The sequence below is a fragment of the Ranitomeya variabilis genome, chromosome 8 (genome assembly GCF_051348905.1).
Source record: "Ranitomeya variabilis isolate aRanVar5 chromosome 8, aRanVar5.hap1, whole genome shotgun sequence".
Lineage (NCBI taxonomy): Eukaryota > Metazoa > Chordata > Amphibia > Anura > Dendrobatidae > Ranitomeya > Ranitomeya variabilis.
In genome coordinates, this window is record NC_135239.1 from 218369185 (window position 1) to 218387825 (window position 18641).

The following is an 18641-nucleotide window of genomic DNA, read 5'->3' on the forward strand; positions in this document are numbered from 1 at the left end:
GCAGCTCCCTCCTCCCCTCATACACAGAAGCTGCATCTCCCCCTCCCCTCATACACTGAAGCTGCCGCTCCCTCCTACCCTCCCTTCATACACAGAAGCTGCAGCTCCCTCCTCCCCACATACACAGAAGCTGCAGCTCCCTCCTCCCCTCCCATCATACACAGAATCTGCAGCTCCTTCCTCCCCCTCCCCTCATACATAAAAGTTGCAGCTCTCTTCTACCCCTCCTTCTTAGACACAGAAGCTGCAGCTCCCTCCTCCCCTCCCCTAATACACAGAAGCTGCAGCTCCCTCCTCCCCTCCCCTCATTCACAGAAGCTGCAGCTCCCTCCTCACCTCATACACAGAAGCTGCAGCTCCTTCCTCCCCCTCCCCTCATACATAAAAGTTGCAGCTCTCTTCTACCCCTCCTTCTTAGACACAGAATCTGCAGCTCCCTCCTCCCCCTCCGACACAGAAGTTGCAGCTTTCTCCTCCCCCTCAGACACAGAAGCTGCAGCTCCCTCCTACCCCTCTTTTCACAAACCACTGAAAAAGGACAAAAAATTATAAAAGACCTCACAGAAAAAATATATAGTCATACTTGCAATATCATATCCAGATACAAATGCACAACAGGATGCAGCAAGTCCCCATGATAAAGGCGGGGTAGCACAGGTGCAAAATACTAATAAAATAAGCGGGTTTTCCTTTAGGATTGTCCTGTATTTAGCTTCATCCATCTTCCCATCACTTCTCACCCGCCCCTGCTGAAGAAAAACCTCCCCACAACATGATGCTGCCTCCACCATATGTGACCGTGGGGATGGTGATGTCACGGCGACATCCAGTGTTAATTTTCATCCACGCATAGCATTTTGCATTTAACCCAAAAAATTTTCTTTTGCACTCATCTGAGCAGAGCCCCTTCTTCCACATGTCATGTAGAGGACACAGCGAGCATGGTGGTGGCAGCATCCTGCTGTGGGGAGGCTTTTCTTCAGCAGGGGCAGGGAAGCTGGTCAGAAGTGATGGGAAGATGGATGGAGCTAAATACGGAACAATCCTGAGGAAAACCTGTTCAAAGCTGCGGAAGACTTGATACTGGGATATACAGTGCCATGCGAAAGTATTCGGCCCCCTGGAACTTTTCAACCTTTTCCCACATATCATGCTTCAAACATAAAGATACTAAATGTAAATTTTTGGTGAAGAATCCACAACAAGTGGAACACAATTGTGAAGCTGAATGATATGTATTGGTTATTTTAATTTTTTGTGGACATTCAAAACTGAAAAGTGGGGGGTGCAATATTATTCGGCCCCTTTACTTTCAGTGCAGAAGTTCCTTGTGGATCTCTGAATGATCCAATGTTGTCCTAAATGTCTAATGATGATAAATATAATCCACCTGTGTGTGATCAAGTCTCCGTATAAATGCACCTGCTCTGTGATAGTCTCAGGGTTCTGGACAGAGAGCATCATGAAGACCAAGGAACACAACAGGCAGGTCCGTGATACTGTTGTGGAGAAGTTTAAAGCTGGATTTGGATACAAAATGATTTCCAAAACTTTAACCATCCCAAGGAGCACTGTGCAAGCGATCATATTGAAATGGAAGGAGTATCATACCACTGAAAAGCTACCAAGACCCGGCCGTCCCTCTAAACTTTCATCTCAAACAAGGAGAAGACTGATCAGAGATGCAGCCAAGAGGCCCATGATCACTCTGGAGGAACTGCAGAGATCTACAGCTGAGGTGGGACAGTCTGTCCATAGCACAACAATCAGTCGTACACTGCACAAATCTGGCCTTTATGGAAGAGTGGCAAGAAGAAAGCCATTTCTCAAAGATATCCATAAAAAGTGTTGTTTAAAGTTTACAACAAGCCACCTGGGAGACACCAAACATGTGGAAGAAGGTGCTCTGGTCAGATGAAACCAAAATCAAACTATTTGGCAACAATGGCAAACGATATGTTTGGCGTAAAGGCAACACAGCTCATCACCCTGAACACACCATCCCCACTGTCAAACATGGTGGTGGCAGCATCATGGTTTGGGCCTGCTTTTCTTCAGCAGTGACAGGGTAGATGGTTAAAATTGATGGGAAGATGGATGGAGCCAAATACAGGACCATTCTTGAAGAAAACCTGTTGGAGTCTGCAAAAGACCTGAGACCGGGACGGAGATTTGTCTTCCAACAAGACAATGATTCCAAACATAAAGCAAAATCTACAATGGAATGGTTCACAAATAAACGTATCCAGGTGTTAGAATGGCCAAGTCACAGTCCAGACCTCAATCCAATCGAGAATCTGTGGAAAGAGCTGAAAACTGCTGTTCACAAACGATCTCCATCAAACCTCACTGAGCTCGAGCTGTTTGCCAAGGAAGAATGGGCAAGAATTTCAGTCTCTCGATGTAAAAATCTGTCAGAGACATACCCCAAGTGACTTGTAATCGCAGCAAAAGGTGGCGCAACAAAGTATTAAGTTACAGGGGCCGAATAATATTGCACGCCCCACTTTTCAGTTTCTGAATTTCCACAAAAATGTAAAATAACCAATAAATTTAGTTCAACTTCACAATTGTGTTCCACTTGTTGTTGATTCTTCACCACAAAGTTACATTTGGTATCTTTATGTTTGAAGCATGATATGTGGGAAAAGGATGAAAAGTTCCAGGGGCTGAATACTTTTGCAAGGCACTGTAGGTTCACCATCCAGCAGGATAACGACCCTCACCATCCTGTCAGAGCCACAATGGAGGGTGTAGATCAGAGCATATCCCTGTGTGTGATCGGCCCAGTCACCGTCCAGACTCAGAGAATCTGTGACAAAACGCGAACAGTGCTGATCACAGACGTCTCCATCCAATCTCACTGGGCGCGAGCGAGGGGGCAAAATGTCACCTCTAGATGTGTAAAGCTGGAGAGAACGACCCCAAAAGGCTGCAGAGAAAGGTGGAGACACAGAGCGTGGAGACACAGAGCGTGGAGACACAGAGCGTGGAGACACAGAGCCCAGAACTCTGCAGCAGTGGTTGCAGGGAAAGGTGGTTCTACAAGGTTCTGACTCGGGGGGTGAATACTTATGCACACTGTCCGGATTTCTTTCTTTACTGCACCTTGTCCCATTTCCTTTTCACCAATCCTTTCCATATTCGCTGCCCTGGATGTTGAGCTGTGACTTGTGGTGTCTCCTCTGCCTCCAGTATAAGGTGACGTTGCCCAGTCCGTCGCCATTCACCATCTCGACGAGTGGAAGCGTCTTTGCTCCGGCCTCGGGATTCAGCAATACGGCAGCGGTGAGTGTAGCGCCCCCTGCTGTGGACCTGGCGCCGTTCTGATCCTGTATGAGGCTGAGACGTGACGTGACCCGGAGACGCTCGTGTACATGTCGCCACTCATCCGCCGCTTCCTCCACAGACCTATCGGCTGCAGATCACGGTGACCGACCGCCTGGGGAACACGTGTAACGGGACGCTCACCGTCACCGTGCTCACCGTCTACAACAACCCTGTCAACTTCACGTGAGTGTGGCGGAGGGACAGGCGGGTGGCACTGACCTCACACCGGTCCCGCGGGGCTGGCTCACCGGAGGCCGCTGCTGACACCGCGCTGTCTCACAGGTCCTCGTCTGTATCTGCCACCATCAAGGAGAATGGCGGCCCCAACCAGATGGTGACCATGGTGAAGGCGCAGGGCAGCAACGTCCTGTACGAGCTGATAGCGCCCAGCGCCGCCTTCTACGTGGAGTCAGGTACCTGCCGCGCCTCCATTATTATCTGTCGCCATCTACAGCTCGTATCATCACCGTTCATCTCTGCCCGCAGCGTCCGGGACCATCAGGACGACATACAACCTGGACCTGGACAAGAACCACTCCCTGCTCAGCACCGTCCTGCTGGTCCGAGCCTACGACCGCTACCAGAGGAGCAACAGCGCCACTGTCACCGTGACCATCACCGTGCTGGATGTCAACGATATCGCCCCACAGTGCAGACCAGCCATCGTCGTGTAAGAGAAGTGCTACTCTGCACTGAGCAAGCAGGGGCCAGGGAGGTAGTACTGTGCACTGAGCAAGCAGGGGCCAGGGAGGTAGTACTGTGCACTGAGCAAGCAGGGGCCAGGGAGGTAGTACTGTGCACTGAGCAAGCAGGGGCCAGGGAGCTAGTACTGTGCACTGAGCAAGCAGGGGCCAGGGAGGTAGTACTGTGCACTGAGCAAGCAGGGGCCAGGGAGGTAGTACTGTGCACTGAGCAAGCAGGGGCCAGGGAGCTAGTACTGTGCACTGAGCAAGCAGGGGCCAGGGAGCTAGTACTGTGCACTGAGCAAGCAGGGGACAGGGAGGTAGTACTGTGCACTGAGCAAGCAGGGGGCGGGAAGGTAGTTGCACGTAGCAAGAAGGGGGTGAGGAGGTAGTACTGTGCACTGACCAAGCAGGGGGTGAGGAGGTAGTACTGTGCACTGAGCAAGCAGGGGCCAGGGAGGTAGTACTGTGCACTCAGCAAGCAGGGGGCGGGGAGGTAGTACTGTACACTGAGCAAGCAGGGGGCGGGGAGGTAATACTGTGCAGTATTAGCTCCTCTGTAGCTGAACGCCAATAATTCTGGTTCTGCTCCATTCTCAGAAATGTTTATCCCCAAAGCCAGCCCGTCTTCTTCACCATTCAGGATTTTACCTGCACAGATCCGGATTATAACAGCACCGCGCTCAGTTACTCCATCACCCCCGACACCAACTCACTGTACTCCTTCCGCATGCAGGGATCCTCGCTCCAGGTAATATCCTGCCTCAGCCAGCAGTGTCGGGAAATATCTACTGCTCTCTGTTATCAGGAATTTTACATAACTCCAGTACTGATATAACCTCCAGACATTACACCATATGTGACTGATATCAGCCCCTCTTATAACGCTCCAGTACTGATATAACCCCCAGACATTACACCATATGTGACTGATATCAGCCCCTCTTATAACACTCCAGTACTGATATAACCTCCAGATATTACACCATATGTGACTGATATCAGCCCCTCTTATAACACTCCAGTACTGATATAACCTCCAGACATTACATATGTGACTGATATCAGCCCCTCTTATAACGCTCCAGTACTGATATAACCTCCAGACATTACACCATATGTGACTGATATCAGCCCCTCTTATAATGCTCCAGTACTGATATAACCTCCAGACATTACACCATGTGTGACTGATATCAGCCCCTCTTATAACGCTCCAGTACTGATATAACCCCAGACATTACACCATATGTGACTGATATCAGCCCCTCTTATAACGCTCCAGTACTGATATAACCCCCAGACATTACACCATATGTGACTGATATCAGCCCCTCTTATAACGCTCCAGTACTGATATAACCCCCAGACATTACACCATATGTGACTGATATCAGCCCCTCTTATAACGCTCCAGTACTGATATAACCCCAGACATTACACCATATGTGCCTGATATCAGCCTCTTATAACGCTCCAGTGCTGATATAACCCCCAGACATTACACCACATGTGACTGATATCAGCCCCTCTTATAACGCTCCAGTACTGATACAACCCCAGACATTACACCATATGTGACTGATATCAGCCCCTCTTATAACGCTCCAGTACTGATATAACCTCCAGACATTACATATGTGACTGATATCAGCCCCTCTTATAACGCTCCAGTACTGATATAACCTCCAGACATTACACCATATGTGACTGATATCAGCCCCTCTTATAATGCTCCAGTACTGATATAACCTCCAGACATTACACCATGTGTGACTGATATCAGCCCCTCTTATAACGCTCCAGTACTGATATAACCCCCAGACATTACACCATATGTGACTGATATCAGCCCCTCTTATAACGCTCCAGTACTGATATAACCCCCAGACATTACACCATATGTGACTGATATCAGCCCCTCTTATAACGCTCCAGTGCTGATATAACCCCCAGACATTACACCATATGTGACTGATATCAGCCCCTCTTATAACGCTCCAGTACTGATATAACCCCAGACATTACACCACATGTGACTGATATCAGCCCCTCTTATAACGCTCCAGTACTGATACAACCCCAGACATTACACCATATGTGACTGATATCAGCCCCTCTTATAACGCTCCAGTACTGGTATAACCTCCAGACATTACACCATATGTGACTGATATCAGCCCCTCTTATAACGCTCCAGTACTGGTATAACCTCCAGACATTACACCATATGTGACTGATATTAGCCCCTCTTATAACGCTCCAGTACTGATATAACCTCCAGACATTACATCATATGTGACTGATATCAGCCCCTCTTATAACGCTCCAGTACTGATATAACCCCCAGACATTACACCATATGTGACTGATATCAGCCCCTCTTATAACGCTCCAGTACTGATATAACCCCCAGACATCATATGTGACTGATATCAGCCCCTCTTATAACGCTCCAGTACTGATATAACCCCCAGACATTACACCATGTGTGACTGATATCAGCCCCTCTTATAACGCTCCAGTACTGATATAACCCCCAGACATTACATCATATGTGACTGATATCAGCCCCTCTTATAACGCTCCAGTACTGATATAACCCCCAGACATTACACCATATGTGACTGATATCAGCCCCTCTTATAACGCTCCAGTACTGATATAACCCCCAGACATTACACCATGTGTGACTGATATCAGCCCCTCTTATAACGCTCCAGTACTGATATAACCCCCAGACATTACACCATGTGTGACTGATATCAGCCCCTCTTATAACGCTCCAGTACTGATATAACCCCCAGACATTACATCATATGTGACTGATATCAGCCTCTCTTATAACGCTCCAGTACTGATATAACCCCCAGACATTACATCATATGTGCCTGATATCAGCCCCTCTTATAACGCTCCAGTACTGATATAACCTCCAGACATTACACCGTATGTGACTGATATTAGCCCCTCTTATAACGCTCCAGTACTGATATAACCCCCAGACATTACACCATATGTGACTGATATCAGCCCCTCTTATAACGCTCCAGTACTGATACAACCCCAGACATTACACCATATGTGACTGATATCAGCCCCTCTTATAACGCTCCAGTACTGATATAACCCCCAGACATTACATCATATGTGACTGCTATCAGCCCCTCTTATAACGCTCCAGTACTGATATAACCCCCAGACATTACACCATATGTGACTGATATCAGCCCCTCTTATAACGCTCCAGTACTGATATAACCTCCAGACATTACACCATATGTGACTGATACCAGCCCCTCTTATAACGCTCCAGTACTGATATAACCCCCAGACATTACACCATATGTGACTGATATCAGCCCCTCTTATAACGCTCCAGTACTGATATAACCTCCAGACATTACACCATATGTGACTGATATCAGCCCCTCTTATAACGCTCCAGTACTGATATAACCTCCAGACATTACACCATATGTGACTGATATCAGCCCCTCTTATAACGCTCCAGTACTGATATAACCTCCAGACATTACACCATATGTGACTGCTATGAGCCCCTCTTATAACGCTCCAGTACTGATATAACCCCCAGACATTACATCATATGTGACTGATATTAGCCCCTCTTATAACGCTCCAGTACTGATATAACCTCCAGACATTACACCATATGTGACTGATATCAGCCCCTCTTATAACGCTCCAGTACTGATATAACCTCCAGACATTACACCATATGTGACTGATACCAGCCCCTCTTATAACGCTCCAGTACTGATATAACCCCAGACATTACACCATATGTGACTGATACCAGCCCCTCTTATAACGCTCCAGTACTGATATAACCCCAGACATTACACCATATGTGACTGATACCAGCCCCTCTTATAACGCTCCAGTACTGATATAACCCCAGACATTACACCATATGTGACTGATACCAGCCCCTCTTATAACGCTCCAGTACTGATATAACCCCAGACATTACACCATATGTGACTGATATCAGCCCCTCTTATAACGCTCCAGTGCTGATATAACCCCAGACATTACACCATATGTGACTGATATCAGCCCCTCTTATAACGCTCCAGTACTGATATAACCCCAGACATTACACCATATGTGACTGATATCAGCCCCTCTTATAACGCTCCAGTACTGATATAACCTCCAGACATTACACCATATGTGACTGATACCAGCCCCTCTTATAACGCTCCAGTACTGATATAACCCCAGACATTACACCATATGTGACTGATACCAGCCCCTCTTATAACGCTCCAGTACTGATATAACCCCAGACATTACACCATATGTGACTGATACCAGCCCCTCTTATAACGCTCCAGTACTGATATAACCCCAGACATTACACCATATGTGACTGATACCAGCCCCTCTTATAACGCTCCAGTACTGATATAACCCCAGACATTACACCATATGTGACTGATATCAGCCCCTCTTATAACGCTCCAGTGCTGATATAACCCCAGACATTACACCATATGTGACTGATACCAGCCCCTCTTATAACGCTCCAGTACTGATATAACCCCAGACATTACACCATATGTGACTGATATCAGCCCCTCTTATAACGCTCCAGTGCTGATATAACCCCAGACATTACACCATATGTGACTGATATCAGCCCCTCTTATAACGCTCCAGTACTGATATAACCCCAGACATTACACCATATGTGACTGATATCAGCCCCTCTTATAACGCTCCAGTACTGATATAACCTCCAGACATTACACCATATGTGACTGATACCAGCCCCTCTTATAACGCTCCAGTACTGATATAACCCCAGACATTACACCATATGTGACTGATACCAGCCCCTCTTATAACGCTCCAGTACTGATATAACCCCAGACATTACACCATATGTGACTGATACCAGCCCCTCTTATAACGCTCCAGTACTGATATAACCCCAGACATTACACCATATGTGACTGATATCAGCCCCTCTTATAACGCTCCAGTGCTGATATAACCCCAGACATTACACCATATGTGCCTGATATCAGCCCCTCTTATAACGCTCCAGTACTGATATAACCCCCAGACATTACACCATATGTGACTGATATCAGCCCCTCTTATAACGCTCCAGTACTGATATAACCCCAGACATTACACCATATGTGACTGATATCAGCCCCTCTTAGACTGTGGAGACCTGGGTGTCGTAACCAGTGCCTTCCCCCCTCCCATCAATCCCGCAATGAAACACACACAGTCCTAGGTGGGTTGAACAGGTCGGTCACAGTTTATTAATTAAATAAGCTGAAAAGGGCAATTACATATCGTAACGGCCGCTCGCGCCGAGCTCCTGTCCGTGATCGACAGGGGAATTGGCCCAACGAGCGGTTACGACCTTTGCCCTCCTCCGCTTCTTCCGCCACGGAGGATCCCGTGTATTACCTACGCGGGACTCCGACCCCACCCAACACTTTTAGGGCCTGTTCAACCCCATCCTGTAAACCCAACCAACAAAAAATTATCGAGGCCAATGTCTGTCAGGTGAACTCCGTCCGGTCTTAATTGTGGCGTGTTGTCCCCTTGTAGCGGGTGGTGACGAATCACGATACCGCCTCCTCCTCTCACATATTTTCCGTTCCGAGCATTGAATTTACCCCTTGTTCACTCTATGGCTTTTTTATCTCTTGCGCCGCGCCATGCGGCCCGTGGTGTTATCTCCGACCACACCAGTATCATGTTCCTGAACAGCCAGCTGACCCGTTCCATATCCGTTGTCACCCATTTGTACAATTCGGCCACCTTTTGTTTGCCAAGGTCATTGCCACCCGGTTGTAACACCATTATCCCAGGGCGTTCCGCCCTCCTTGCCATGCCAACCATCTCCTTGAACACCTGTTTCCACCGAAGGCCTCTGTTCCACCTCCAGTTAACTTTTATGCCCGGGAGGTGAAGATTTGTTCCTCCTGGCCGCAGTTTGGCCCTCTTTTCGGCCCAGTATACTTAGGAATCTCCTACACCCCAAACTTCAACCTCTGTAAGAGACAACACATGTTAATTAAGCAGGTCGGGTCTTATGTATCTAGCGAAGCATGCGGACTTCCAACGCCCCATTCTCTGCACTTCGGCCTCTGACACTCCTGCCTTAGCTGCCTCTATGGCCGCCCCTATCCGGAACGAATGTGTTCCGTACTCCTTTGGATTTGCGCCGTGTTTTTTTTTTTTTTTTTTATTTTTTTTGTATGCATAGCTTGAACATTGCCTGGAATTGGTACTTGGTTAAAGGGGACCCGTCTGTATGCGTGAAGAAAAATCTCCCAGCGTGTCTTATTGCGGCGTATGTTTTAACCATGTTTAACGGGCAAGCTGGGCCCTCTGTAGAGTTAACCAGGACCCATGTGCCCCTACCGGTGGGATCGCATTTGGATTTTCTAACCCTGATCCGCAGGGCGTCGCTGCATATAACTATGTCCTCGTTAATTAGGCCTCCTTCCCATGCGTTTTTTGACCGCGGTAGCGATTAGCTGTTACGCAGTGCTCCGAAAAGACGGTCGCAACAGCTGCCGATATGAGGGCTACATCATATTGCGATGAGCAGACTGACGGGGATATCGCAATCAGGTCCTGCAATAGTCCCAGAGAAATGGGGCGGCGACATTCTTGGCTTGGATGAAGCCTTTTCCAACCTTTTATGGCTTGTCTTATGCAGAAGGATTTAGTTACCTCTACCCATCCCAATAATTGAAAGAAAAATGCCAGCCCTGATAAATTTGCGTTGTGCCAAGGTGCCCGACGCCCCGCCTTCTCTCAACCGTAATAGAACATCAGTTGTCACTGCGCTTCGTGCTCCGTCGCTTTCGCCGACTGGCCTACCCTGAATTAGTGAGCACCACTCCTCCCAAGCCTTACCATACACCTGCCAGGTAGCTGGCGAAACGGAGGCCCGTATTAAGGGCATCAATGATTGGCCACTGGGTCCCTCAGGGACCGTGGACACCGAATACCCCAGGTTTGCGCGTTGGGCTGCTGGATTCTGAAAGCCTGCCAATTGGAAAATAACAGTGGGTTAATGATATTCTCATCTACTTCCGCCACCGCGGTGGCTCTACACCAAATATTGTTTTCTAGGCATATCAGCGCTAGCTGGCGCAAAAGAGCGAGTATGTCCAAGAGAAAAAGGGGCTTTATTACTTTCTAGGTAGCACTATGAAGGAATTATTCCTTTCTACAGAGTACTAGTATTATTATTATTAGCATTCTCTCTCCAACACCCTGTCTGTGTACCACTTTTTGTAGGGAAAAAGTTTATCATAGTATTAACACAATTTTTGAAGTATTCAATAAGGTATGCGATTTAATCTCTTCGCTGTTTTCTCGTTTTTTGTTTGGAAACGAATGTTCATGTTTCTCAACTGATCGGCCCATATCTCCATTGCTGCTACTACCGCAAACAATTCCCATAGGGCCGGGTCTTGCCCCCACTTTGTTGTCGTCCATTTCTCTGGCCAACCAAATTTGCACCATTGGTTATTATAGACTGCAAACCCTCGTTTTTGTTCCACCCTATTGTCAGCTCTAATTCCTTGCTTGCGGTCTCTCTAGCCATGACGCACGTGTGCCCGTTGTACGATTGTAGGAACGTCTGCCATACTAGCAGATTCTGCTTTTAGCGACGGGTGAATCTAATTCTATGGCCGGGCTGAGAAGCGCCTTTTGTTTTTCTCCGGTGACATTGGCATTCCAAATTTTTGTGAGATAGTTTGAATTTTTCTAGTAACTCGGAGCAGAGATTAGAATTACTGGGGCTGACGAACAGGAAATTGTCGAGGTAGTGAATTAGGGATTTACTGCCCGTTTTGTACCCAACCTATAAAGGTGCTGAACAGCTCAAACTAGTGACATGAAATGGAAACATCCCATTGGAAGGCACATGTCAAAGTAATAGAGCTAGTCCTCTTTGCAGCCCAGAAGGTAGAAACATTCGGGGTGCCCGGGTAATAAACGGAATGCCGATTCAATGTCGGATTTGGCTAGCAGGACGCCAGGTCCGGCTGCCCGGACTAACTCTACCGCCTTATCAAAAGACGCGTATGAGACGGAAGCTTCTTCTGGGCAAATTGCGTCGTTAACCGAATCGTCCTTTGGGTGAGCTTATAGATGATGGATTAGGCGGTATGTACCGGGTTCCTTATTTGGTATAATGCCTAACGGAGATATTTTCATGTTTTGAAGGGGAGCGGCTTAAAGGGGCCTGCTATCCTACCCAATTCTACCTCCTTTTCCATTTTTTTTTTTTTTTTTTAAAGTATGCGGAGGAATTCGCGAGCCGATTTTAGGTTATCGGATAAGGTTGGTGTTCTTGTTAGCCTAAAGGGAATAAAAAACCCGTTGGGGCCCCCCAGCGGAGCATGAATTTGCACGGCGTGTGGAATCGGCAGTTCCCCTCGTTGAATAGCTAGCACGACCACTGTGTTCTGCCCTGCGGAGTAATTAGTGGTCGACGCCTGTCCTGATATATAAACGATTCAGAGCAGCGTTCCGGATGTTTTGGGCTAGGACTCTAAACTTTACTATTCCGTAAACCAAGAGCTTAACCACTCAGCCACCAGCTTAACTGGTCCACTTTTCCTTTTGACTTAGATAATTGTAAGATTCACTCCTTTACCGCTGAAGTTAGCTCCATTTCTTTTAAGTTAACCCCTTAGTGTAACATTTCCTTGTTACCCTTGGAACACTCACCGCTGTGTGATTCTGGACGAGTGTACTCCGATCCTGGAGGAACCCCCGTAGATGTTGACGGGGTGATGTCGCAGGATGGGGAAACTCTGGCTCCTGCTACAGCGAGGGACTGGCCGATGTGCTGGCCGATGCACTGAGTATCGTGCGTTGGAGCCTGATTACAACCACATAGTGGCGGATTAACGGCTCTTTCTTCCGTGACTGCGTGGCAGTTGTGGCTGGAAGCCGCGGGGGATTGTTCTTCCCGGCTGAAAGCCCTAGAGAGTGCCGTGATTTTAGAAAATTTGTCCCGTGCGTGAAGCCTCCTATCCGGGCTCTGCGATACCTCGGACCCCTCAGATGTTGCTGATGACAGCCCTTCTGAGGCCCGGGGTCTACGGCGGCTCCTATGGGATCTTTTAGAGGGGTAGCGCGACTGGTGACGGGAGTTTATCGGAGGAAGATTGGGAGGATGTTTTGGCGTCTCCGCCTTCGTCCGCCGTTGCTTCGCGGTGCAATGGGGTGGGGGGGGGGGATCCTAACATTATTGCGGGGATTATTAACCGTATACGGTCCCGCAGTGCTACTTAGAAGGGGGGGGGGGGGGGGTGGGGGTTAGGAGGTAACTGTGTTCACTCCCAACGCTGGGAATTGGCGGGGCGGCTTTAACCGGATAATTTTTAATAGGAATTTGGGCGGTGGGGAGAGGTGTAAATGTGTCCGTGTTTGGTGCGTTTACAGATATGTCGCTGTGATTCCCGTTGTACTTCTGTTGAGCGCCTTGATCGGTCCTATGGGACCGAACAATGCGCTCTTCAGCAGCACTGTGACCTCTACGGCCTGACCCCAGATACCCCCTTGCAGGCATCCGTGCTGCGTCTGCCAGGGGTAGGCTGGATGTCAGGCCAGGTGATAAATCAGCACGCTGATCGGTCGGGTGTGACCGATCAGCGCACTCTGAAGACGTGGTGGGGTTAATGCCAGCCTCCAGGTTACCCCCTGCGGGCAGCATACATGCGCACGCAGGGAAGGTACGGGAGAACTGGCTGAACACAGCGCTGATATGCTGCGACCGGAAGTGAGTGGGCGGGGACCCTAGCGCTCGCTAGCAGCGAAAGTGGGCGGGGCTTGGTGGTGCCAGGTAGGCATCAGGGAGGGGATGCTCTCCGGAGCTGCGGGGGACCTACGGGGCTGACTGGCTGCGCCGCCTCCCGGACCTGACGAGCAGCCGGACTGCCGCTGAAAGCACGGGGGCGTCGTGCAGCCTCCCGGCGCCCCGGGCCCGAACGAAGTAGGAGCCGGAAGTGGGCGCTCCCATCCCCGCCCGCCCTGCACTCCGAGCGGCACGGCGGGCCCGACCCGCGTCAGTGGGCGGGGCCTCCGCCATGCGCGCTGGGCCCCGGTCTGTTCCGGGGAGCAGGGACCGGAGGCACGGCGCCCGACACCGGCGGGCAGCGGCGCCCGGCTCTGCCGTCACGACGCCCGCCGAGCCCCCCCGAAGCCGCACGAGGGGCAGAGGACGGAGCATGGCGAGATGGACGCGCCTGCTCCCCTCCACCGCACAGGCGCCCGGGAGGACAAGAAGAGCGCCCCGAGCGTCTGCACGGAGGCGTCACCGCAGCGGCGTGACCCGAGGCGGCTGATGACGGGAGCACCGGACGGCCCAACATGGGCGAGCCGACCCCGGCACCCGCAGTGCAAGGCGCCGAACCCACTGGTAGGGGGGGGGAGACCAGCAGCCCTGAGGCCGCGGGAGAGGACGAGGCCCCGGGGGAAAGTGCCTGGGAGGACGGGGCCCCGGGGGGGGGAAAGGGCCGGATGGACGGAGCCCCGGGGGACAACGACGGGGAGGCTTGAGGGGAGGCTAGGGGGCGATGAGAGGGCACAGGAAGGTGAGCACCCAGGCCAGAAATAAGGGATCGCAATCATTGCTCACCTTCCTGTGCAGCTCTCCGAACAACAGCTTCTAGGCGTCCGCCGGGAGGAAAAGAGGAAGTTCCCGGCCGGACGCCTAGCTTTAACCCCTGTAGGAGTGGCCGTAGGACCCCACCCCTCTAGTGACCACTGGCCGGCTGGGGGTCTTCCGGTTAGTGCATCACTAAGGGGGAGTGATGCAAGGGGGGTTATCTAGGAGCTCCCCCCCCTCCCCTCTAGTGACCACCAGCCGGCCGGGGTCTTCCCATTAGTGCATCACCATGGGGGAGTGATGCCAGGGGGGGACTGGCACTGACATCATTTAATGCTGCTCTATCTAGGTGCTCCCCAGTCAGAGACGCGCACCTTATACAGTACCGCGTCTGCCATAACGCTCCAGTACTGATATAACCTCCAGACATTACTCCATATGTGACTGATATCAGCCCCTCTTATAACGCTCCAGTGCTGATATAACCCCCAGAGATTACATCATATGTGACTGATATCAGCCTCTCTTATAACGCTCCAGTACTGATATAACCTGCAGACATTACACCATATGTGACTGATATCAGCCTCTTATAACGCTCCAGTACTGATATAACCCCCAGAGATTACATCATATGTGACTGATATCAGCCTCTCTTATAACGCTCCAGTACTGATATAACCTGCAGACATTACACCATATGTGACTGATATCAGCCCCTCTTATAACGCTCCAGTACTGATATAACCCCCAGAGATTACATCATATGTGACTGATATCAGCCCCTCTTATAACGCTCCAGTACTGATATAACCCCCAGAGATTACATCATATGTGACTGATATCAGCCCCTCTTATAACGCTCCAGTACTGATATAACCCCCAGACATTACACCATATGTGACTGATATCAGCCCCTCTTATAACGCTCCAGTACTGATATAACCTCCAGACATTACTCCATATGTGACTGATATCAGCCCCTCTTATAACGCTCCAGTACTGATATAACCTGCAGACATTACACCACATGTGACTGATATCAGCCCCTTATAACGCTCCAGTACTGATATAACCTCCAGACATTACACCATATGTGACTGATATCAGCCTCTTATAACGCTCCAGTACTGATATAACCCCCAGAGATTACACCATATGTGACTGATATCAGCCCCTCTTATAACGCTCCAGTACTGATATAACCTGCAGACATTACACCATATGTGACTGATATCAGCCTCTTATAACGCTCCAGTACTGATATAACCCCCAGAGATTACATCATATGTGACTGATATCAGCCCCTCTTATAACGCTCCAGTACTGATATAACCCCCAGACATTACACCATATGTGACTGATATCAGCCCCTCTTATAACGCTCCAGTACTGATATAACCTCCAGACATTACATCATATGTGACTGATATCAGCCTCTCTTATAACGCTCCAGTACTGATATAACCTGCAGACATTACACCATATGTGACTGATATCAGCCCCTCTTATAACGCTCCAGTACTGATATAACCCCCAGAGATTACATCATATGTGACTGATATCAGCCCCTCTTATAACGCTCCAGTACTGATATAACCCCCAGAGATTACATCATATGTGACTGATATCAGCCCCTCTTATAACGCTCCAGTACTGATATAACCCCCAGACATTACACCATATGTGACTGATATCAGCCCCTCTTATAACGCTCCAGTACTGATATAACCTCCAGACATTACTCCATATGTGACTGATATCAGCCCCTCTTATAACGCTCCAGTACTGATATAACCCCCAGAGATTACATCATATGTGACTGATATCAGCCCCTCTTATAACGCTCCAGTACTGATATAACCCCCAGACATTACACCATATGTGACTGATATCAGCCCCTCTTATAACGCTCCAGTACTGATATAACCCCCAGACATTACACCATATGTGACTGATATCAGCCCTCTTATAACGCTCCAGTACTGATATAACCTCCAGACATTACACCATATGTGACTGATATCAGCCCCTCTTATAACGCTCCAGTACTGATATAACCTCCAGACATTACACCATATGTGACTGATATCAGCCCCTCTTATAACGCTCCAGTACTGATATAACCCCCAGACATTACACCATATGTGACTGATATCAGCCCTCTTATAACGCTCCAGTACTGATATAACCTCCAGACATTACACCATATGTGACTGATATCAGCCCCTCTTATAACGCTCCAGTACTGATATAACCCCCAGACATTACATATGTGACTGATATCAGCCCCTCTTATAATGCTCCAGTGCTGATATAACCTCCAGACATTACACCATATGTGACTGATATCAGCCCCTCTTATAACGCTCCAGTACTGATATAACCTCCAGACATTACATCATATGTGACTGATATCAGCCCCTCTTATAACGCTCCAGTACTGATATAACCCCAGAGATTACATCATATGTGACTGATATCAGCCCCTCTTATAACACTCCAGTACTGATATAACCTCCAGACATTACACCATATGTGACTGATATCAGCCCCTCTTATAACGCTCCAGTACTGATATAACCCCCAGACATTACATATGTGACTGATATCAGCCCCTCTTATAATGCTCCAGTGCTGATATAACCTCCAGACATTACACCATATGTGACTGATATCAGCCCCTCTTATAACGCTCCAGTACTGATATAACCCCCAGACATTACACCATATGTGACTGATATCAGCCCCTCTTATAACACTCCAGTACTGATATAACCCCCAGACATTACGCCATGTGTGACTGATACCAGCCCCTCTTATAACGCTCCAGTACTGATATAACCCCAGACATTACACCATATGTGACTGATATCAGCCCCTCTTATAATGCTCCAGTGCTGATATAACCTCCAGACATTACACCATATGTGACTGATATCAGCCCCTCTTATAACGCTCCAGTACTGATATAACCTCCAGACATTACACCATATGTGACTGATATCAGCCCCTCTTATAATGCTCCAGTGCTGATATAACCTCCAGACATTACACCATATGTGACTGATATCAGCCCCTCTTATAACGCTCCAGTACTGATATAACCTCCAGACATTACATCATATGTGACTGATATCAGCCCCTCTTATAACGCTCCAGTACTGATATAACCCCAGACATTACGCCATGTGTGACTGATACCAGCCCCTCTTATAACGCTCCAGTACTGATATAACCCCAGACATTACACCATATGTGACTGATATCAGCCCCTCTTATAACGCTCCAGTACTGATATAACCCCCAGACATTACACCGTATGTGACTGATATCAGCCCCTCTTATAACGCTCCAGTGCTGATATAACCCCAGACATTACACCATATGTGACTGATATCAGCCCCTCTTATAACGCTCCAGTACTGATATAACCTCCAGGCATTACACCATATGTGACTGATATCAGCCCCTCTTATAACGCTCCAGTACTGATATAACCTCCAGACATTACACCGTATGTGACTGATATCAGCCCCTCTTATAACGCTCCAGTACTGATATAACCCCAGACATTACACCATATGTGACTGATACCAGCCCCTCTTATAACGCTCCAGTACTGATATAACCCCAGACATTACACCATATGTGACTGATATCAGCCCCTCTTATAATGCTCCAGTACTGATATAACCTCCAGACATTACATCATATGTGACTGATATCAGCCCCTCTTATAATGCTCCAGTACTGATATAACCCCAGACATTACACCACATGTGACTGATATCAGCCCCTCTTATAATGCTCCAGTACTGATATAACCCCAGACATTACACCACATGTGACTGATATCAGCCCCTCTTATAACGCTCCAGTACTGATATAACCCCCAGACATTACACCATATGTGACTGATATCAGCCCCTCTTATAACGCTCCAGTACTGATATAACCTCCAGGCATTACACCATATGTGACTGATATCA

The 18641-nt window shown here is 48.7% G+C and overlaps 1 protein-coding gene across 2 annotated transcripts in view; it reads left to right on the forward strand.

Moving 5' to 3' along the window:
- CDHR4 (cadherin related family member 4) overlaps positions 1-18641 on the forward strand; it is a 45754-nt gene that overhangs the window by 13024 nt on the left and 14089 nt on the right. For both annotated transcript variants that reach the window (XM_077278821.1, XM_077278820.1), the window contains exons 5-9: positions 3196-3288; positions 3410-3513; positions 3613-3743; positions 3817-4000; positions 4614-4764. In XM_077278821.1, the coding sequence (XP_077134936.1) occupies positions 3196-3288; positions 3410-3513; positions 3613-3743; positions 3817-4000; positions 4614-4764 (663 nt within the window). The remainder of the gene's footprint in view (positions 1-3195; positions 3289-3409; positions 3514-3612; positions 3744-3816; positions 4001-4613; positions 4765-18641) is intronic.